The following is a 23820-nucleotide window of genomic DNA, read 5'->3' as shown; positions in this document are numbered from 1 at the left end:
ACTCGGTCTTGACTCGGACTCGACTGTATTTCAAAACCAACGGACTCGGTCTCGACCCTTCAAAAGACTCGGTCTCGTCCCCATCACTATGGGACACCACTATATGTAAATTAGCGTAGCGAACGTGCTCACCTACGTCACGCGCAGCGCCGACGTGTCTACCGGTAGTAGCCTGCTACTATTTTCATTCAGGAACATACCCGTTCCAGCGGTCATTGTTGTGTGGGCTGTGCTGGTTTATCTACGTCTGGATAATCAACAGATATTTGTGTTCATATGAACGCCAGAACACACACCTTAAATATTGACGAATCTACCCAGATCACATATATAACGTTATTTGATGGGCAGACTCTCTCAAAGCACTCAGCAGATATCATGAACATAGTCAGATAGCTTCGTGAGATATTTTCTAACATTAGTGTTCAAAACTCAACAGTCCATCAGATGTGCATCAAACTAACATATTCCAACATATTTCGAAATTTTAATATGCTTATTTGTGAAAATATATTAAAAATTTGGCCGGCTCGCTGAGCTTGCACGGTATCCTGGGTAATTTCATCTCCCACTTCGTTTTCAGCCTGCATCGGTCCTGGCTTAAATTTGGCATGTGACATCTATCTATATATATAAAATATATGAGATAAGTCAAATCACACCTCACACATTCACAGACTCTATAGCGCCCCCTAGAAATCTACATTTTCCAATCTTTGGCTCCGCCTCCTGACAACATACAAGCAGCTGGAGATCTCAAATTTGACAAACAAGTTTGTTATCATTCCCTTTATCAAAATATGTGCCACATGTTGACATTTCATGAAATAATGGGTGTGACACTTACCTAGGCCTGTCTGGCCATATGGGCGTCTCAAATGTAGTTTCTGAGTATGTCCGGTGCATCAAACTTGCCATGGCAGGTAAGATAAATAAAGTAAAATTGGTTTTATTTCAGCACAGCACACCTCTGTGTATCATAATCAATCAAAATATGGATGTTTTAATGGTTTGTGTATGATTTAAGAACTTTTGTTGGTCAACATATGCCAAAAATATGCTCTCTAAATGGCAGTTGAAGATGAATTGATGAAATAAGTGAAATTCAGTTTATTTCAGCACAACACACACCTGTGTATCAATAGCAATCAAAATATGTATGTTTGTGATTGCTTTAAACAGGGGTTTGTCCAATACATATAAAACATACAGCAAAGGTATGCTAATACAAAGCAGCACTACAGGCATTAAATAATAATTTAGATTAGATTAAATTAAACTTTATTGTCATTGTGCAGAGTACAAGTACAATCAGGTCAATGTAAAATTCTATGACTTTTCCCTGACAAAAAAAATGAATTTCCATGACTTACTATATAATGAGTACTACAATATACCGACCAATGATTTCAGAGCACCTGCATAGCAGTCAAGAGTCTTTTACTTTTTGTAGAGCGGGAGGTGAATAAATAAAAAAAACACAACATATGCATCAGTAATAATAAGATTTGGATTATTTTCTGGGCTCTTATGAGTGTTTTAACAAAAAAAGCCAATAGGCGGAATTTCCTTTTTTTTTCAAATCAGAGGTCAACTTTGAAGTCCTGTACAGCCACAAAGCTACAAGATCCAACTTGCTATCATACCATTTTATACTCCAGAGATATGTACCTTTCAGAAAAATATGGTGAGAATTTGCCCCCCCCAAGTGGTAGTGACGACCCCCTGTGGCTCATGGACTAATAGGCTATGTGAGCGTTCATTTCAATTCGCTAGTCAGCAGAGTGGCTAGCATCACCTCCAAACTAGCTACATTCACCACATTTGTTAACTGTCCCATTCAAGGCCAAAATATATTCTGACATGACATATGGATTACATAGGCTAGATGAAAACCAGGCTGTATATTTTAGGCAACACAAACATATTTTGAGCAATAAAATAGGTTAAACATAATGCTAGCTAAAAAAGTTGCTAAGTGACCAAATAACAAAATAATTACCTGCCCAAAAGCAGAAATACAGTAGGCAACCACAGTGTAAATGTCCATGCAACGCCTTCCTGAGGTGTGACCATCCATCCTTGCACTCTTAACAAGACTGAAATGTAACCAGGGGGAAAGGATTTCCAACTCCGCTGGAGACTAGCTTGTCCAGGGCTGAAAACTGAATTTATTAACTGAATTAATCTGAGCGCTTTGGGTAGCACTCTGTGCATAAAAAAATGCGCTATATAAATAAATGTGACTTGACGTGGCCCTGGCTAAATTAAAACACACTGACATTTCAAACTAATGTTACTATACACTATTCTTGTACACAGCGACATCACAGCACACAACACTTTTGCGTCATGATAGATACTATTGAAAAAAATAAAAATAAAGTTGAATAAATAAATAAATAAAACACTGGTGAGCCACACTTCAACAAAGTTTTCATCTTGGGCTTCAACTTCATATTCGCCACACCTGTCACACAACCTGTGACTTCCAGCATGCCAATAACTTATTCTACTAATTGCACTTGTAGCACAGCCAGGCTAGCGAGCGCTTGGTTGAGTGTCAGGAGAGTGTGTGAAACTGAGTGTGTGGTTGTAAGGAAGTTGAGTTGGTAGACAGATGTCCATCTATTTGTTGCTGCCCACGCAAAATGATTGGATGGGATTTTGACATCCCTGCGACCTCCAGAGATGACTGATATTTTGTCCCCTTAGAACTATAATGTTCCAACTGACATTTTTGTAAAAATTGAATTATTGACATTTGCTTATTCTGTGACAACTTAATAAGGTGAGGTGAGGTGTTTCTTGAATGCATTTAGCATTTTTGGACATTATACAGTATCTAAAGAGGCTTGTTCCACTTACGTATCAATATAACTCTATGAAATTCTAAAACTTTGAAGCTCAATATCTCAGAACTACTCAGAATGTAGATAGAACCCTATAATTCTAAGGGGATGATTTTTCTATTTATGTCAGAGCATTTAATTCATTGGTTGCTCTCAGGGTGTAAAAAAAAGATTTCAGGTAACATACTGTAGCAAAAAATGCTACCTTTAACTATACAGCATAATACTGACCAATTTCAAAAATTGTGGCATTTAAAACTACAGTCAGCGTTTGCACATGACGTTGCGTTTATGTTTACATAATGTCTTAGCAGACGCTTTTGTCCAAAACAACATACATTATATTTTAACCAAGGACCACCAGACGTAGCTCACCACTCCCTTCAGTATTCCCAAAGACACTCAACATACACTCTAAAAAATACTGGGTTGTTTTAATAACCCAACCACTGGGTCGAGGCTGTTTAACCCTGTATTATGTATATTCAACCCATATTGGGTTACTTATTGGGTTCAGTAACCCAGTTGTTGGGTTAATGGTTGTGGACTGTGATGGTTATTGTAACCCAGTGCTTTTGGTTACATGCAAGTTTAGGTTCCTACTCCAGCTCCAACGGTCTTTTTCTTTGCCAGTGAGGCGGGAAACCACGTTTGGAAACATTCAAGGTTTGTCATTTCTCATTTTTAAGAACACTACCTCAGGGTTTTGTTTTTGTTTGGGGGACAGGCTGCCCCCACTTTGTTTGTTTCCAGTTTTTTGGAGCCAGGGCCCTCTATAGAGACCGGGTACTTAAGGGATGGGCAGCTATCAGATTGTGAGGAGATGTTCGCTGAATGTGGCACAAAATGTTATGAGCTTGAATTATTGGGAAACTGACCTTTTCAGCGAGATTTCTTAGTGTCTAGGTTATATGGATCCTGACAGAATATCTCGTATAGCCTAGGTTTGGATAAGAAACATTTTCCACAAAGACGTCGTTCTGAGAAGCGTTTATTTGTATATATTGAATGTCCTAATGATGTGCATGAGAAAGAAGTACATAATAACCGAATTAATCTAAATAATAAATAAATCCAAATAATTAAACATATTTGACAGAGAGCAAGACTTTTAAACCATTAAATAACACAAAATACCCTACAAATATTTAAGACATAGTAAAAATATGCTTTGAGTAAACAAGTAAACATTGAGTAAACAAGCACATAGTACATGGTTTGTAATCTTGTCTTAAATAAAATGTTTCGGTACAGGGAATAACTTTTAAATAAAACATCAAATCACCAATACCAAAATAACTCACATAATAACTCACCAATGCCAAAATAAATCACCAATGCCAAAATAACTCAGAATCACCTTCCTCTTATAGCTAAGGAAGTGAAAGGTGCAATACTCAAATATCATATCCAGAGAGAGTAAACATTAAAAGAAAACAAAGTCCAGTAGACTGAAACCTTGATAGTCTGCTACCCAGAAAATTAAGACACTAATGTTGTATGACAGCTAGCTGACTTAATGACATAAAGCTAGTTAACCATTGCATTTAAATTACCCCCAAAATGGCAGATTACTGCAGTGATAAGTCATATCCACTGGCAATGCCATCAGGGACCTAAAACTTTTTCCACCTTCATACTTTGACTAAAGGAAAATGGCTGCCAACTCTTCGTCAATGCATGAGTCATTTGCATACAGTATTTGCTTCTTATAAAAACCCACTTGTAAACTGGACACAGATTGAAATCTCTTTAGTTTTTGAGTAGAAAAGAAAGTGGAAATAGAAAGTGAACGTTTGAAGACATTCCTTAATGTTTGAAAAACATTGTCCTTAAAAAACTGCAGTCTGTCTGCCTCAATATTCCTGAGATTCTTAGAGCACCAGACAGATCTTGCACGGGAGCAAGAGACGTCAACAGGTAGAGAAGAAGAGTGAATGGAAAGATGTGAAGTTCACTGGCCTGCAATCTGGCCCTGAGAAAAGTTGAAGTGAGACGAGAGAGTGTCTGGATAGATTTGAAGTTTGGAACCTTGGTCCTGGTACCTTCAGCCTGAGGACAGCATTGGATTTGAAAAGCAGTCCTAGTTTGAATTAAGTATGTATTTGATCAGGCAAGATCATTTTGTGCCTAACAATCAAAAAGTACCAATGTTCCACTTTCCTTTATATGTTTTTTTTTTTTTTTTTTTTTAAAGCCTTGTTCAAAACTGCTTTGACCAAGAGGCCCATTTTAACTGGCGCCAAGAGAAAAAAACCCTCAAGTAATTTTCTTTCCTTTTCAAAGTAGTAAACAAGACACTGCAGTGTATTAAAACCACAGTAGCTCTGGAAGAAAGCCTCTTCCTCATCATGAGTGCAGCTTCTCCACTAGCTCCTGGTAAGTGTTCCTCTCCTGGACAAAGCTGTGGTGTTCACCCACGTAGTGCTTACCATTTTCGGCTAGCCGCTCTCGAAGTGGCCTGTCATCCAGCAACCGTTTGGCCATCAGGATGAACTCCTGAAAAGGAAGCAAAACAGCAACAACTTGTGAGCATGGGGGCAGAGCAATAAGGTGCCATCACCAAGGTGGGCTACTTCACCTGCTGTCATTTGTTAGCATTAGCTTTCCCTGTACTGTACTTAAAAAAAAAAAAAAAGAAAACTTTAGCAACTTGTCTTTTTCAATTTGAGTCACAACCTGAACTCCAGTGGGTGATATCTAAAGTGAATTACACGCTCTTCCATCTCCAGTGACTTATTGCTAAGGGAGACTTCGGCTGTCACTCGGCTCATAATGAGGGCTTCAAGGCCGAGGCAAAATGAGGCCGCTAAATTGGCCACTGATTCAGCATTGACTTGCCGTCTCACAAAGGACTTTAAATTAAGCACTGAATCATGACGAAATACCGCAGATTACCCAGGGGCTGTTTTTTTTCACTGCTTCTTTATTTCTTTGCAGTCTGTGCTGTGGTGAGTCATGGATTAATCTAACGTGACAGCAGGAGCATTCATGATTAACAGCACTGAAGACTGGGAACTGCAGCGTCCACTACCAGAAATTATGCAGTTGAGATTCCAACATTAGAGGAATTTGAAGTCAGCATGACCAGAGTGCAATGGCCGAGCCTTGCCCTGGGCAAAAACCTTTTTAATCATTGCATCACCCCTGCCAGGTAAGTATAAGTATATATACTCTTTTGATCCCGTGAGGGAAATGTGGTCTCTACATTTATCCCAATCCGTGAATTAGTGAAACACACTCAGCACACAGTGAGGTGAAGCACACACTAATCCCGGAGCAGTGAGCTGCCTGCACACAACAGTGGCGCTCGGGGATCAGTGAGGGATTAGGTGACTTGCTCAAGGGCACTTGTGGCAACCCTCCGGTTACAAGTCCGAAGCGCTAACCAGTAGGCCATGGCTGCCCACAGGTAAGTATCTAGGGTCCAATGTCTCAAAATGTCCATGACTTCTCTCTACCTGGTTTGCCCCAACATGTTGCCCATGGTCTGGTCCTTTACAAGGGTGGAAGTGGCCACCGCAGCCATCTGACCACTATGTCACTCTAAACACCAGCTGCTGGAGAAAGAGCGAAGGGGCGAACTAACAAACAAACTGCCAATCTGGAACTGCCAGCCAGATGAGGTGCAAACTTCACATAATGGAAAAAAAAAGAAATACAAATAATAAAAAAAAAAAACAGGTTAATGAGATGGCTACCTGAACAGCAGCGCACTCTGAACACACTCACACACACATACAGACTCCTTCTCCCTCTCGGTGAGCTGAGGCTTGGCCTGGAGCCCTTGCTCGTCGGAGAGCACTAGGACTTGGCAAAGGTGTAATGACTGAGGCGCATTCAGCAGGCGCCAGGGTGTCAACACTAGCCAGCAGCTCCTCTCATGAAAGACACCCACACTGCCACCTAACGCCTTCATTTCAACAGGAGCAGGAGCTTTTCAAGTGCCCCTCAGTGGGTGGGGGTGGTGGTGGTGGAGCGCCGTGTTTCAAACGCAACAGAGCTGTGTATTCATGGACCCGCAGTTCGCAGACGAACAGTAGCTTTTAATTACACCGCCGCCGAAGCTCTGAGACCTGCTGGAGTTCGCTCAGATGAGAGGTCCAGCAAGGTTTAGAACAACTCAGCAGTCCTCCCAAAGTTCAGTGTGTTTCAACTAATGGCCACCTTACACCAAACAACTTTGACAACATTTAAGAAAGATTCTTGAAAGATTGTAGTCTTTTAACGAATGCCCCTCATTCAAGCTCTACTCAAAAGACTGCCACAGTTCAGTGCGTTTCAACTCAGCAGTCCTCCCACAGCTCAGTGTGTTTCAACCATGAACTGCTTACATGTGATAATGGCCTGAGGGCTACTTTGACCTTTCCCCGTACACATACAAACATAGCTGAGAAGCCTTGGTCATCTATCAGAGTTCTATCAGATCTAACATTGGAAGCATCTACAAACTAACACAACTCAACACCAGAAGGTTTGCTGTATGTGAGTATTTGACATGAGATTGATGAAATGTATCCACATTTTTAAAAAGCTTTCCCTGTAATTATCAGTAATAATGTAAACGGACTGATAGCCAAGTGGCCAGCACTGCAAACTACTGTATACGATGTTTAAAGCAACTGTGAAGTTATGACTGTTTGTCTCCTTTTGTGTATTATTGTGGAAAATCACCCGATCAGTTCAGATTTGGGCTTGCACAACTTCAGGCCTGAACTGAGCTTAACATAAGACGCTCTGCAATGACCCTGATCTAGCCGCAGAAATAGAAACAAATTCACAAAAATGTGTCTTTTCCTCTCTGGGATTTAGATATGGTGAGAATGTTGTCAGCAGTGTGTAGCCCTGTGCTTACTGCAATGGCCACCAGTGCTATTGGAGAGATTGTGAAAGAGGCTGACCACTTCAACCTCCTTCATTGGCTCCTCATTATAGCCTTCTGCAGACTGCTTTACCAATGGCTATTGATCATGTGGTTTTCCTTTCCCTCTCAATCATTACTTTTGTAACATAAACTGCAATATTCTCCCTTACTTTTCTTTTTCTTTTATTAGAAAAAAAATTAAAGACTTTGAAGACTAAAATAGCCAGTTTTGGGAAACGACACTGACGATTAGTCCAACAGCACTGACACAAGTGCTGCTTTTAAGCTCCCCTTTCATTTTCAAAGGATTTTTTAATAAAGTTGAATGCTGATCGCTGGGGTAACTTTCTAAGCGGCTCGTTCTCTATTTTCCCAGGGAGGACAAGCGTCGTCTTTTGAAAATGAGCATTGATGTCGGTCCTTGCGGGTTGCGGTTTTAGCTCGCGGGAGAGTCCCGTGCCATCTGTGAGCCTCTCCGCTCGGCTCCATTTGACGTGGCTTAGCCGGCACCACCGGCTGCACTCCCCGACCGCCCACTGAGAACGCCTGCCTGATCCTCTGGCACCGGCGCAACGCAATCACGTCAGCGCCAGCTTGTGTGCCAACTAGCGCGCCACCACTGGGAATCCTTTTTTTTGTTGTTTTTCTTCTTTCTGTGTGATCTGTCACTCCTCTCTCGCTTTCATTCAAATCTCAGTATCTGAGTGAAAATCCACATTTTCTAATGGTGTCACTTTTTGGTGAGATTTTTTTTTTTCAAAAGTTGTTGGTGGAATACGATGGGTTTAATTGATGACTTAGCAGGTCTGCTGTTGATTACAAATTCAAAACTTCAGTGAGTGACTTCAGCACAGTGAACCTGTAACCCACCAGGTCATCATTAGTCAGTCATAGCCTTAAGGCCCATTCACACCAAGAACGATAACGATAACTATAACTATAAATAAATATCATTCTCGTTAATATGTATGACGACGTTCACACATAAGCTATAACGATAACGACATGAAGAACGATATCGTTGGGGATCACTTTCAGAGCGATTTTCAGAACGATAAAAAGCTAATAGCCAATCAGAACCCATCGAATTTTAACCGTCACATTAATTAACAAGGAGAGACTTATCGTTATGGTTATAGTTATCGTTCTTGGTGTGAATAGGCCTTTAGAGGGACCTTGGGCAGCGCCCATGCCAACAGATGGAGGACCTCTTGCGTCATACACGCCTGGCTCTGAGCGAAGAGGGTATGCTGAACAATGCCCTCCGAGCTACCCTTGCCGACAATCCCAGAGGAGAGGTCCTTCTTCAGGGACACCATGTTGAGATGGCTCTGAAATAAATCCATGAACTCTGGTCTGCCTTTTGGGCAACACAGTGAGGGTTTTGTCTGCGGGTAGTGGTTAATCATAAATAATAATAATACATTTCATTCAGGGGTGTAGTGGTAAAATAAGAGGTGGGTAAACTATGAATTCTGTGATCACGGTAAGGTGGACTGGTGGAGGTTATTGTCCAATGTTTATACTGTAACAATACAAGTGGTATTAAATGGCTCCTACTGTAGAGTGTTGATGAGTGTACATGTTGTGATTGTGGATAATACACTGTGATTTATAAATGTTAAAAAGTTGCAATTGGTGAATAAACTCTTTTGAGAGGTGGATAAACTCTATTTCTAAAATTTCACAGGTGGGTAAACTGCATTTACTTGCGTTTAGCCTCCACTACATCCCTGATTTCATTTGTATAGCGCTTTTCAAGACACTCAAAGACACTTGGATGGGTAAGTATAAGTAAATATAAGTATAAGTATATATACTCTTTTGATCCTGTGAGGGAAATTTGGTCTCTGCATTTATCCCAATCCGTGAATTAGTGAAACACACACAGCACACAGTGAGGTGAAGCACACACTAATCCCGGCGCAGTGAGCTGCCTGCATCAACAGCGGCGCTCAGGGAGCAGTGAGGGGTTAGGTGCCTTGCTCAAGGGCACTTCAGCCGTGCCTACTGGTCGGGGTTCGAACCGGCAACCCTCCGGTTACAGGTCCGAAGTGCTAACTAGTAGGCCACGGCTGCCACAAAAAAGGGCCAGATGAATAAAATGAGGCCAGAACTCCAAGCAGGAGTGGCAGAAGATTTGCCCTGAGACCTGTGACCTGTGACCTTTCTTGGTCAAGAGGATTTACTTGGCCACGGACCAGTACATGGCTCAGTGTTTACATACGTCAAGGGAAATCCTTTTCAGCATGATGAGGCATTACGTGTAGTATTGTGTGTACATCTGTGTGTATGTGTGTTTTGTGTGGGTGTGCTTTTGTATGTGTGTGTGTGTGTGTGCGCATGTATGTGTGTGTGCTTGTGTGTGTTTGTTTGTGTGTGTGTGTGCATGTATGTGTGTGTGCATGTGTTCATGTCTGTGTGAGTATATGTATGTATCTATCTGGGAGGGATTGTGAGCTTCTGCATATTGTTGTAAGTGAGTGAAAGAGAGAGAGAAAGAGAGAGTGTTTGTGTGTGTGTGTGTGTGTGTGTGTGTGAGAGAATGTGTGAGAGAGAGTGAGTGAGAGAGAATGTGTGAGAGAGTGAGTCAGTGAGTGAGACATAGAGAGAAAGAGGGAGAGAGTGTGTGTGTGAGAGAGCGAGTGAGTGAGATAGAGAGAGAGAGAGAGAGAGAGAGTGAGTGAGAGAGTATGTGTGTGTGTGTGAGAGAGTGTGTATGAGAGAGAGAGAGTATGTGTGTGTGTGTGAGAGTGAGTGAGATAGATAGAGAGAGAGAGTATGTGTGTGTGTGTGTGTGAGAGAGTGAGTGAGATAGAGAGAGAGAGAGAGTGTGTATGAGAGAGAGAGAGAGAGTATGTGTGTGTGTGTGAGAGAGTGAGTGAGATAGATAGAGAGAGAAAGAGTGTGTATGAGAGAGAGAGTATGTGTGTGTGTGTGAGAGTGAGTGAGATAGATAGAGAGAGAGAGAGAGAGTGTGTATGAGAGAGAGAGTCTTACTTGAGGGGAGGAGTAGAGCAGCCCAGTGACCTCATGCTGCACAATAGCGGCGTTCCCGGGAATGTCTCTGGCTAACACGGGCAATCCCAGATCCATGGCCTGAGGAGCACAGATAGGGAAATCATAAAGCCATCCCTTTGCCCATCAATCCAACAACCCCCTGGGGAACATAATCAGGATTAATGACATTTGGTGGCATGTCAGAAACCTCTGAGTAACTGCTATGACCAATGCCGACCTTTTCTTAGAGTTAATACGCTCATTCTATTCGAAGAGGCATGCAGGTACAGTAGATTACAAGTCATGCAACTGTGGATGTAAATAAGACATTGGAATATCCACAGTGCAGTGCAACTAGAATACCTGATGCAAGTGCTGAAATGCCACAGGGGTTAAAGGAGAAATCCGGCAAATTTTCACATAGAAATCTGTTTCTCGAGGTCACCGAGTACTGTTGGTACGAAATACATGCTCAGTGGTGTTTTAAGCCCCCACTGTCAACTTCAAGGCAGTGCTGTGACCATTGACTTCAAGGCACCTAACCCTAACCCTAGTGCCTTCCATGCAGCGCTGCCTGGAAGACGACGTTGGGGGCTTAAAGGGACACATCTTGTTAATTAATCATCTTCGTAAGTCGGTATATGGTTAAATGACTGATTACAGGGCGAATGAAGACTCTTGCCTGCCCCTACTGCCTGTAGGAAGAATATCCCGCTTGCAAGTTCGGTGTACCCTACCTGTGACCTACATCGCGAGAAGCAGAATCAGTTTACATCCTGTATCCCCAGTAGGGTTTAATATTTTTCCCGAAAATGAGATGTATCAAATCCCGGGAAAAGACGACGCATTTCCCGGGAATCCCGGGAAATAGCTGTTTTTTGTAGTTGTTGTTTTTAGCCCAAGTAATGTATGATATCACTCAAATATGCGTTCCCAAATCGCAAACTGACATTTTTATATTATTTGTATCATTATTAGGCCAAAAGAACACAGTTTATGTCCATCGACAAAGTTTGCAATTATCATTTCTGCTGCGTGCGTGATAGGCCTATCTGCTGCAGCACTAACTATGAAATGCCAAGTGGATTGTCTAGGCAACCCTTATAAAACCAATATATTACAGAACTCCATTATAAAAACTGACGAAATCTCCTAAAGTAAACCATAGAATGATTCCTAAACCATTCTGATAAACGAAATCCATGATGTGGCTATTGAGATTTGTTAACGGCTGCAAACGGGAATAATCACTCGAAGTTAACCAAATGTTTCTTTATTAAGGCAGGACAGGCATATTTATCTTTTAAACACCACAAAGTTCAAATAAATTTAATAACCCCCCAGAACACCTGACAATCCGGTCACACAACATGCACTTTGCGTTTTCATTTTCAAGTCTTTTAAAATGCTCCCAAACAAAGCTGGCAGTAGACAGTCGAGGACAAACCTTTCTACACACACACAGACACAGACACAAGAAAATGATTACTCTCTCTCTATCTCTCTCTCAATCACACACACACACACACACACACATTTTCACACACACACACACACGCACACATACTTATCAGGGGTGTAAGCCCTCTGTGGATTGTGCTAATCTTCACTGTTTAAAGCAGATTAAGTGGATTAGTGGCGTGCCCAGTGATAAGAATGGACAGGGAAGAATAGAGCGAGACATGGCAGTGCAGCACTGATAACAGCTTTGTAGCCCGCAAATGAGGAGATAATGAGCAGGAGCCGCATATAGAGGAGCTGGACCACCCACCCACACACACGCACGCACACACACATGCACACACACACACAGGTACACACACACACAGATATGCACACAGGTACACACACACACAGACACGCACACACACATACACACACACACACACACACACGCACACACACAGATATGCACACAGTGGCGTAGGTCTGGTCTGAGCTTTGGTGGGGACACTACCAACACCCACCCCAAAAAAAAAAAAAACCCACTCAACTCTTTCACCAGTCACTATAGATATATAAAATGATCAAAATGTGCTACTGTCCAACTACTATCCATGATTAAAATGTACTGTCCAACTTGATCCAACTATACTGTGTAGCCTACATAATCTGATTTTAATATGCACAGATATGTAGGCTATATTTAACATTTATTTTCTATTTGGTCTGTTATGAAATCATGCATTGACCCATTTAAGCACAGCTCAGTTTTAAGAAACTTAAATACATGCATGCTAAGCATTTTGTGAAAAGAAATCATTAAGGCTACATTGACAAACTCTTAACCGTGAGCTGCCTGTATATTCTCTGATTCTAATAATTACAGATATCTAGGCGATGTAAGCACAGCTCAGTTTTAAGAAATGCTTAAAGCCGAAAGACCATGTTGAATTTTGCTACACTTTATTTAAAAACCGGATTACTCTGGAACAGCTAATACACGGGCATTACACCTTTGTGTTCGGTAAGGTCTGCTGTTTATTCTGATATATGGTTTGTCATGTGTTGCGTGAAGAGTGTGTAGGCCTACGATATTCCACCGAGACGAATGGATGTGGAGATGGCGCAGAGAATAATTATTAAATCTCTTGAAGTTATTTTTCTCACGAACTGTTTATAACAGAAAATAGTGGCTAGCCAGCACCGTTTAAAAGCTGAGAAAAGGCTCTTTCATGTGACACATGTGTGATGAGTAGCCTACTTCTCGAGGAGTTCAACAGAGAGGAATGGGTGAATTTGGACGCACTTCATATGCCTTGTAGTGAACTGAAGCTGAAGCTGAATGCTGCGCCATGCTGCGCTGGAGACTGCGGCTCACTGGTAGTTATTATAGGTAACTTCAAATCAGCACGATTTACCCTTATAGGCTACTGCACATTACACGATCTGTACGAGATGATCCGCAGCACTGAAGTGAGAAATGATTTAAGTCTTTGTGTAGCGCATGTGAGCGCTTTTTCCCCATTTCAACCTGAATATTGGTGGGGACATTTCAGTCGTAATTTGACATTGGTGTGGACACGTTCTTCGGTCCCCACGCAAATCTACGCCCCTGCACACACACACTAGAATCATTGTGGAGACATGGAGAGGGTTGGTAGGTATTATAAGAACCATTTTGAGAACTATGAATGCAAATAAAGATGTTTCCACTGATTATTTAATTCACAGATGAAAACGCTTCTTTTTTTGATTCCATGTTTCTACCACATTGTCTCACAACCTTTAGCCATTTGGCAGTGTTCAGTCAGAACAAACATATTGGTAAAGAGAAAACCAACATTAAATCAATATTTGCCAGGGGTATGAATAATTTTATACACACACACACACACACACACACACACACACACACAGGCACATACAGGCACATGCACACACACACACACACTTGTGCATAGCTGCTGGAGCTATGGAGGTGTGGTGAAAGCAGATTCTCGTTCTCGCCTTTAAAAGTAATTCTCTATCATGCAGACGCCTGATGCTTGGGACAGGACTGGAGGCTTTGGGCATGCGATGAGAGGTGCTTCAGAAGGAAGCGAGTACCTCTGGGAGACACTGCAGAGAGAGACCAAGATAAGAGGGAGACCAAGATAAGAGGGAGGGAGGGAGAGAGAGAGAGAGAGAGAGAGAGAGAGAGAGAGAGAGAGAGGTGAGAGACAGTGAGAGAGAGAAAGAGAGAGAGAAAGACAGAGAATGAGAAAGAGAGAGAGAAAGAGGTGAGAGACAAGAGGCAGGTGTGGAGATAGAGAGAGACACTGTCAGCATGGGGAGCGGGTGAGATAACCATCAGAAGGAGATCGAGTGGAACTGTAATTAGGTAAATTGAGAACTTGAGCTTTTTGATCTAGCTAGATGAAAGGGTCACTTCAGATGAAATGGTCAAGCTTCCCTGTTTACCTGGCACAACACTCACTCTGAGTACTATGCTTGTTTTGATTAATTCTACACCTCAGAATTAAGGTCGTCTTGCTGTTAGACCACAAACTGACCTCACTCTGAATGAGCAAAGTGTCACACTGGGAGATTGTTGCCTTTTTATAGATCCACTGGATCAAGCTCAGCTCGTCCCTTGGGTCCAGGTCAAGAAGATAGATGTCTCCAAAGACACGGGCATATGAGCCTTCACAGATTAAACTAAATAGCCCAGTTTATACTGTGGGCCAAACCTGATCCTTGAACTTAGTTCCTAGCCTAGAGAAGAGTTCACATTACACCTGGAACTTAACTAACAATAAGCCCAGCTCAGCTGGCAGGGCCACAAGACCAAGCCCTGGTAATTCCACATGGTTACTATGGTTATGTGGTAACTGTGGAATGTTGCACAGTGTCTTTGTGGATAGATTGATTGATGAATTTTGTCAGGTAGTTACATGGCCCATAATTCTGTGAACCCAGCAGGAACTCTAGCCCTGGTGCTTGGAGCCTTGGCCAAAGTTACTGGGTTAAAGTTCCTGGGCTGATGGCTCACAGTATAAATAGGTGAACTACCATGTTCATTCCCCGCCATGCCCGAGGAGTGGACTGACCTCTAAGATGGCGGCGGACATGCCCTCCGAGATGGAGCTGTTGACCAGGGCGAAGGAGTGGGTCATGGCGGCGTGCAGCTCATCCTGCTCTCGTTCGGCGGTGTGGTACACTCCTGCCCACCTGCATGCACATGCACACACAAACACACATCGGAGAAACACATGAGAATGTACACATACACACACAGACCCTTCGAGGCCTTACCGGTGTGTGGGCACACACGCACACACGTACACTCACACACACGCACATACACATACACACGCACACACACACACACACAGAATGCGGCCACATAAACACACAGGAGGACATGGACACCTGGTATACAAGGTGCTGCTGAGGTAAATAGAAACCTCGCTACTACATGAGCTAGTCCTGGCAGGAAGCATGCATAAGGATGTAGATCCAGGAATGCACTAATATTTTGTTCGTAGTACCAGTTTGCAACAATTATTAGTTAACACTAAGTTGTAAACACTTCGGAAAAAAATGTTAAAAACTGGATATACCAAAAAACTTTGATGTAATCGCTTCCTGCCAGGACTTTTACTGGCTTTTCCCAAATCACGGAAGTAACGTCGACGCAGCGGTAGATAGCAGCAGAGTAGAAGCCATCAGGCAAGTGTTATTTAAATAAACTCCTGGTGTACTTACAAACTTTGCCTCGTTTTATGAGTACAGAACATAGTTGTACGACTGTAGAAGTTTTGTACCATTCAGGGCATTATTAGTGGGGTAATTTAAGAGATACTATATAGGTTCCATAAGCGCCTGCAGAACGTCATTAGTTTCTGACAGCGGTACTCAACTAGGGTTCGACCAAGGGAAAACCGGTTCTGGGAGGGTGTTTGGCTCGGGGTCATGGTGCAAAGGACCCTAGGGTGAAACTCCGAACCATCGCTTCAAAAACACATGAAAACATGACAGGCCCACTGCTGTACTTGTGTCCCAACACCTGTTATCTGAACCACTATCTGACCATCAGGTTTGTCTCATGTCTGGCTTTGTCTATGGCACTGGACATGACTGTCCTGGGTGCTGTGATCAACTTTGGCTACTACCCGAGTTACTGTAGCCTGTGGGACTAGATGTGACTAGCTCAGGTGCTGGGATCAGGTTTGGCTACTACCCGAGTTAGCCTGTGGGAGCCTGTGTGGACCAGGCGTTGTGATCAGTGCGGTTGTTCGGTTTTTCCCTCGCCGTGGCTTTCATGCTCAAGCTCCAACGGGAGGTGACGCGCGTTGCATGTTAAGTTTGTTTACCCTCCGAATAACGGGCGAGAGCCGCGCTTTGGAAACACTTCTAATGTGAAGAGCCTTGATCTCGCGCTCTTGTCAGGTTCTCCATGCCGCCGTCTCTAGTGCCTTTTGTGCTCGTCTCAACCGCACTCCTCCATCTCTCTAGTCCTCCTTTAAAGTCCTGTCTGTGTGTTCTGTTCATCCCGCTAGTTCTCCGTTTCTTTATCTAGAACTGTCTCTCTAGCGTTCTAACCGTCACCTCTCTTCCTCCTTCCTCTATCTTCTCCTCATCCTCTGTCTCTCCCTTGTTTAAGTCCCTCTCTCTTCTCCTCATCCTCTGTCTCTCCCTTGTTTAAGTCCCTCTCTCTTCTCCTCATCCTCTGTCTCTCCCTTGTTTAAGTCCCTCTCTCTTCTCCTCATCCTCTGTCTCTCCCTTGTTTAAGTCCCTCTCTCTTCTCCTCATCCTCTGTCTCTCCCTTGTTTAAGTCTCTCTCTTCTCCTCTTCTCCTCATCCTCTGTCTCTCCCTTGTTTAAGTCTCTCTCTTCTCCTCTTCTCCTCATCCTCTGTCTCTCCCTTGTTTAAGTCTCTCTCTTCTCCTCATCCTCTGTCTCTCCCTTGTTTAAGTCCCTCTCTCTTCTCCTCTTCTCCTCATCCTCTATCTTACCCTTGTTTAAGTCTCTCTCTCTCTCTTCCTCCCTCTTCTCCTCATCCTCTGTCTCTCCCTTGTTTAAGTCCCTCTCTCTTCTCCTCTCCCAAACTCTGATATCTTTGTCATCCTCTCACTGGTTTGCCTGCGTTCATTTCTGTTTATTCTATTTCTCTCACTCTGTCTGTCTTGTTTTCTCTCTTTCTATCTTCTTCCCTCTTTATTTTTCTCTCATCCTTCCATTCTTTCTTTCTTTCTTTCAGCGTTTCTTTCCTTTATTCTTTCTTTCTTTCAGTGTTTCTTTCTTTCCTTTATTCTTTCTTCCTTTTTTACATTCTCTCTGTCTCTCTTTTCTATCTGTCAGGTCAGGTCCATCTAAGAGACACACACACACACACACACACGACACACACGCACACGACACACACACACATGACACAGGGCACAGTGTCTCTTCTCACCTGCTCACGCTCTCCTCCACCTCCTCACAGAACACAGGATCCATCTGAAACCACATCACAGCCTCAATGAGTAGCTTACACAGACCCCTCACATCTCCACCTCCACCCACCTCCTCCCTTCCATCCCTCCCTCCATCCCTCTCCTCCCTCTATCCCTCCCTCTAGGTGTATCCACTGGGAATCCTCTGTGGATACACCCCAGTTCCACAGCTCCTGCGTGTTACTGCGTGCTAGCCCAGCTCCTTAGCCACTACGCTACTCCTGCCCCTGGATCTACAGGTGGGAGGGAGCCCAATAAGTGACCTGGGATCCACCACTTGCTGTCGCTCTCTACTGTCCTGTGACATTAAAGGCATTAAAAAGCTCAAAAGAAAGAAAAGAAAATATATACTGTGTGTGGTGCATGTGTATGTCTGTGTGTGTATGTGTGTGTGTGTGTGTGTGTGTGTGTGTGTGTGTGTGTGTGTGTGTGTGTGTGTGTGTGTGTGTGTGTGTGTGTGTGTGTATGTGTGTGTGTGTGTGTGTGTGTGTGTGTGTATGTGTGTGTGTGTGTGTGTGTGTGTGTGTGTGTGTGCAGTGTGTGTGTGTGTGTGTGTGTGTGTGTGTGTGTGTGTGTGAGTGCTACGACTTCCCAGATGAAGAAACACTAAAGCCCACTGACCTGAGCAGAGCGCTGATCATGTCCGAGAGTTACGAGAGCATATTTACAGCTTTCACCCAAAGGCTACGATATGACAAAGAGCCTTTCCGAGGATCCTCACTCCACTCACTACTGTACTGTGAAATATTCCACTGTGCACTGCCCCAACCATGACCTCACACTGAGACAGCAGGAATCCTACATAAACAAACATTAGCAGAAAATACAGCACTTTACCCTGCCATGACCCTGTGCAACATAAGGACAGCCAGGGGGGTTATGAAAATCCCAAAATAAATACATACATAAATAAACAAATAAGTCAAACACATTTCTTCACTGAACAAAATTGACTGTGGAAAAAAGCATGTTTGGGGGTCTGAATATTTTTTTGCTTTTAAATCCCCCCTTCTCCAGTCAGCCAGATCTTCTCTGTGATACTATTTCAGTAATACCTCCCTTGATACCTCTGAGATAGACACAAATGACAGATGAGAGAGCGAGAGGGAGAGAGAAAGAGAGACAGAGAAAGAGACAGACAGAGAGTGAGGGAGAGAAAGGGTGTGTGTGTGTGTGAGAGAGAGAGACAGAGACAGAGAGTGAGGGAGAGAGAGTGTGTGTGTGTGTGTGTGTGTGTGTGTGTGTGTGTGTGTGTGTGAGTGAGAGAGAGAGAGAGAGAAAGAGAGTGAGGGAGAGAGAGAGTATATGTGTGTGTGTGAGAGATGTGTGTGTGTGTGTGTGTGTGTGAGAGAGTGTGTGTGTGTGTGAGAGAGATAGAGAGTGTGTGTGTGTGTGTGTGTGAGTGTGAGAGAGATAGAGAGTGTGTGTGTGTGTGTGTGAGTGTGAGAGAGATAGAGTGTGTGTGTGTGTGTGAGTAGAGAGAGAGATTGACAAGGCTCTGAGCGGGACGGCGGGATGGCTCGTGGGAAGAGAGGAGGAGAGGACGCGGCCGGTGGGGGAAATCCCGTAGATTTGCCCAGATTGGGGTCAGGACAGAGCAGCTCCTCAATCTGATTAATTGTGATGAGGGATTTGCATGCATTAGGGGGACCAGTGGCAGAGCTGCAGCAGCGCAGCCACCGTGATTTAGGTCAGAACCCACAGCAGCAGCAGCAGTCACAGCAGCAGCAGCAGCAGGACCCACAGCAGCAGCAGCAGTCACAGCAGCGGCAGTCACAGCAGCAGCAGCAGTCACAGCAGCAGCAGCACCCACAGCAGCAGCAGTCACAGCAGCAGCAGAGGGAGTGACATGGGCCATAACGACATCAAAACGGCCCCAGCACCATTCAACAGATAGATATATAGGCAGACAGGTAGATATACTGGATAGATAGATAGATAGATACTTTAATTATGTGATCATTGGGGCAGGGATCAATTCGACTGCAGCAACAGTTATGCATTGCTGCTAGTAAAATAAACTGCCATACTGCGTGTGTGTAGGTGTGTATGTGTGTGCAAGGGTGTGTGTGTGTGTGTGTGTGTGTGGGTGTGCATTTGTAGAGAGGGTGGGGCTGGGACGATTCCACACTAGACTGGACAGGAAATAGGCAAAAAACAAGATGAGCGGATCAGAAGAGAGTCAGAACAGCTTGGTGTCCAGCTCCAGTTTGGAGTTTGAGCTCTTTTGTCCCTTCACTGCACTGCTGTTGACCAAGCCTTCCTTCTTTGATGTCACAATGCCATCCATGAATCCATCCACAATCGCCACTGATACCAGACTTGATATTGATCTCAGAGCTTACAGTGACTTTACTTGCCAGTAATGACCAGCAATGATGGACTTATGTGCATGTGTGTACGGCGAGTATATGTGTGTGTGTGTGTGCTGGAAAAATGAAAGAGAGAGAGAGAGAGAGAGAGAGAGAGAGAGAGAGAGAGAGAGAGAGAGAGAGCAGCTGGAGAAAAAAAGTAACACAGGGGTGCCCAACTAGGTTGATGGCTACATCAGCACGAGAGCCTCACTTCTACAGAGAGCCGAGAGAGCTTTGTGTGTGAGTCCATAAGCACCTCTCTCTAGTTATCTCTACAAAGATGACAAGATGCTGTCAGAGAAAACGGTCATGGGCGGCAGCATCTCATCAGCGAAATCAATAGCCAAGCTAGACACAAGAGGAGCCAGATCAATGGCCGCTAGCACGCACTCACTCACTCTCCCGCCTGGAACCGAGGTTCGATTTGTCTCCCCAAATCTGCGATCGCGAAACGTCTGGCGTGTCACTGCTTGTAGACTTATGCATTGCAGATTTGGCTTCATAACATGCACAAATCTGCCTCGCAATGGACAGGTCATTACTTTCTCACAAAGCAATCGATGAACAGGACTGGAAACAAATATACACACAGACAAAAAAAAAGAAAGAAAAAAAAATGTTTCAATTTAAATCATCTCATACTCAGAACTCTGTAAATGTCTAAGGAACAGATGTTCTTTACTGCCCTGCACATTGCGAAGCGTAACAGTGATGAATTTCACCATCAGAGATGCCATTTCAAATGAATAAGGTCTCAGGATTAAGTGAAGATAAAAAAATCAAATGGAACAACCCTAATAATAAGCACTCTAATTCTTAAATGTGGCACCTTACTGATGGGCTAGTCCCTAGAAAGAGATGAAGTGCATTTGTACTGTTCTCATTTCTACTGTATGAGCCAAGCAGTGACTGGAAATCATTTTCTTTCCACACATTTGCCCCACACCATTAGCTGGAGCCGGTGATATGAGTCGATTCACACCACAGTTTGGACACTTCACTTTAGCATGAGTTTCCTTGCAATGGGAAAAAGGGAGAAAAACGCATAGTGCAAGGTTTTGGAGTGGACCTGACCTTGCCAAAGGCCCAAGGAAAGGTTGTGAAGAAGTGGCTCTTCCACCTGACCTGGCCATGTAAATATGTCTCCTTTGCCTTCCAGTCACGAGACACCCCGCTTCTGCAAGTGGCCCTTCTTCCTGGCCTGGCCACGCCCACCTAGATCTCCTTTCAGGGAGATACTAGTCTGGGACACCATAATTCACTTATCGTTTCCATCGTTTCAATCGTGAGTGACCAGACTCTATTAACGATCTGAATGAGTTTGGTTTCCTGGCTACTTTTACCTGACCTGGCCATGTAAATACATCTCCATTGCTGTCCAGTCACATGAGACAACATGGTGTTCTCACTACAATCCCCTCCTTTAAAACACTTCACTCCATCTGTCAGTCTAAAGGGCCGTTCACACCAAGAACAATAACTATGACGATAACTATACAAAAATATTGTTCTCGTTAATATGAATGACAACGTTCACACATAAACTATAACGATAAGGACATGAGGGATGATATCGTCGGGGATCACTTTCAGAGCGATTTTGAGAATGACAAAAAGCTAACAGCCAATCAGAACCTATCACATTATAGCCCTCAAATCATCCATCAATGGCATTATGTAGGTTTAGTGGCATTAAGCTGTACATATTGGAACGGCCTTTTACTGTGACCAAGGCACATCTGTGCAATACTCATGCTTTTTTAATCAAAATGTTTTGATATTCCACACCTGTCAGGTGAATGGATTATCTTGGCAAAGGTGGAGGGTTCACCAACACACCAACAAAATATGTTAAGACAATTTGAAAAAAATAAGCCTTTTATGCCCAATGCCCATAGAAGATCTACAGACAGAAAGCAAGTGTGTTACATTTCTGTTGACTATATAGATAGAATATACTGTCCTTATTACCGGTTCATATGCATACACACTACCGGTCAACATTTTGGGGTCACACCTTTGGAATACTGGATGAATGGTTGCTGATAATGGGCAATGTAGATATTGCATTAAAAATCAGCCATTTCTTGTCATTTACAACATTAATGATGAAAACAAGGACAAAGTGACCCCAACGGTAGTGTATATGTATATGTTTGTGTGTGTGTGTGCTACCTCCTATGGGCCTGTGCCCCCCCCCACTGTGGTTGTTGTGGTGGCGGCGTTACAGCCTCTCCCACCTCTGCCCTCCCTCGCCCTGCATAAGCATCCACGGCCCCCTTAAGTCGCCCTTAATGCCCGCTAATGCTGTTATCTCTGCTACATCCAATTAGCGGCTTCCTCCCCGGCCGGTCGGCAGCGGGCACATTGCTGCCTGCCTGTGCCCGTGCTCACACTAGCGCTCGGCACGGCCGTAACCCCGCTACGTTGGTGGTGCCCTGGCGCTTGGGGGAGCAGGGAAAGGCCGCCGTGGTGCGGCTCAGGGGGTAGTCGCACCGCGTGTCGGGCACAGAGTGGTGGGGTGTGACCTCAACAGAAGTCAACGACACTGGGTTTCCAAAAAGCTTTAGCTAGCCCACCACCGTGTGTGTAATCCAATTAAACTCTTTCCTCTCTCTCTCTCTCTCTCTCTCTCCCTCTCTCTTTCATCCTAACCTCTACTCTACTGATCTCATTTACCTTTGGTCCAATGATGATGAAGACCACCTGGGGATGGCTGGCATGCCATTCTGTTGATAGTAACACGTAATGTTAGATAATTACCAAAATAATATTATAAACAAACAAACAAACAAACAAACAAAAACAAAGCAGAGCAAATTTCTTTCCATTTATGTGTATGTGTGAGTGTGACACAGAGTGTCTGAGGTTTTTTTTTTTGCTTACTAATTATTCTTTATTTTTAAATGATTTTACCTTGTGTGTTTTAATGTTTTCTTTTTATTATGATCTTTATGTTTTGAACTATTCTTTGACTATAGCCCTGCTATGCTTTTATTTGTTATTATTGTCTGGTTTTGTTTATGTAAAGCACATTGGATGACCTCTGTGTATGAAATGCGCTATATAAATAAACTTGACTTGACTTGACTTGTGATGTTTCATCGTGTTTCAAGGCTGAGGCGTGAGTGATTAAAGAGCCTTAGATGGAGTGTGCGTGCATATGCGTGTGTGTGTGTTGAGAGAGAAATGTACCTGCATATGCGTGTGTGTGTGTTGAGAGAGAAATGTACCTGAGAAAGCTTTTAGTAGGTACAGTGGATCCTTGACTCTCCGCAGTCCACATACCAGCAGAAAAACACACATGTCCTCCACACATTCAGCCTCCACACCTGCAAACACACACACACACACACACACACACAAATATAAGCATTTTAAGACAACACACACAACATCTATATCTTCACATCCAAATAAGCGGGGAGGACTGAAAACAAATAAGGCGATCACTGAATGATATCCCATTTCCACCCTGTTCAGTCCTTCGCTGTCTTGTTTAATAGTAAAAGTGGTCACTATTCTCACTCGTAAGGCTTCAGTCCCTTAGTGAGGGGGCACGTCAGAATAAAAGCCCCGGTAAGAACCTCTTCAGAACAGGAAGTCCTCCTCACAGTCTCCAAGGAGACAAACGGGACACGTGTCACTTCCTGTGAGGAGGCACTGTAGAGAGCTACATTAACCCCAGGGGCAGCAGGAGAGCAAGACAGAAAACAAACACACATACCAAAAAATACAAATTAAATTAAAAAAAACACACACAAACAGTGCTTTTCTCTGTTTATCCTCTGCTCTGCTCTCCTGCCCCACCATGCCCCCCCTCTGGAT

General features: G+C 43.6%; 1 protein-coding gene and 1 non-coding gene across 2 annotated transcripts in view; both read right to left on the bottom strand.

Moving 5' to 3' along the window:
• Nucleotides 1–3835: 3835 nt before the first annotated feature.
• glt1d1 (glycosyltransferase 1 domain containing 1) overlaps nt 3836–23820 on the bottom strand; it is a 47268-nt gene continuing 27283 nt past the window's right edge. The window contains exons 5-11 of the mRNA XM_048244532.1: nt 23226–23324; nt 22672–22721; nt 17599–17642; nt 15249–15369; nt 10717–10815; nt 5285–5351; nt 3836–4904 (exon numbers count right to left, since the gene is read on the bottom strand). Coding sequence (XP_048100489.1) covers nt 4900–4904; nt 5285–5351; nt 10717–10815; nt 15249–15369; nt 17599–17642; nt 22672–22721; nt 23226–23324 — 485 coding nt within the window. The 3' untranslated portion in view covers nt 3836–4899. The remainder of the gene's footprint in view (nt 4905–5284; nt 5352–10716; nt 10816–15248; nt 15370–17598; nt 17643–22671; nt 22722–23225; nt 23325–23820) is intronic.
• LOC125295366 lies at nt 5857–6014 on the bottom strand. The gene has a single exon (XR_007193658.1). It is a non-coding gene; the product is annotated as a U1 spliceosomal RNA (small nuclear RNA).

Source organism: Alosa alosa, chromosome 5, assembly GCF_017589495.1.
Source record: "Alosa alosa isolate M-15738 ecotype Scorff River chromosome 5, AALO_Geno_1.1, whole genome shotgun sequence".
NCBI lineage: Eukaryota > Metazoa > Chordata > Actinopteri > Clupeiformes > Clupeidae > Alosa > Alosa alosa.
The sequence above is the reverse complement of the archived record's forward strand: the minus strand, read 5'-3'. Positions and strand labels throughout refer to the sequence as shown.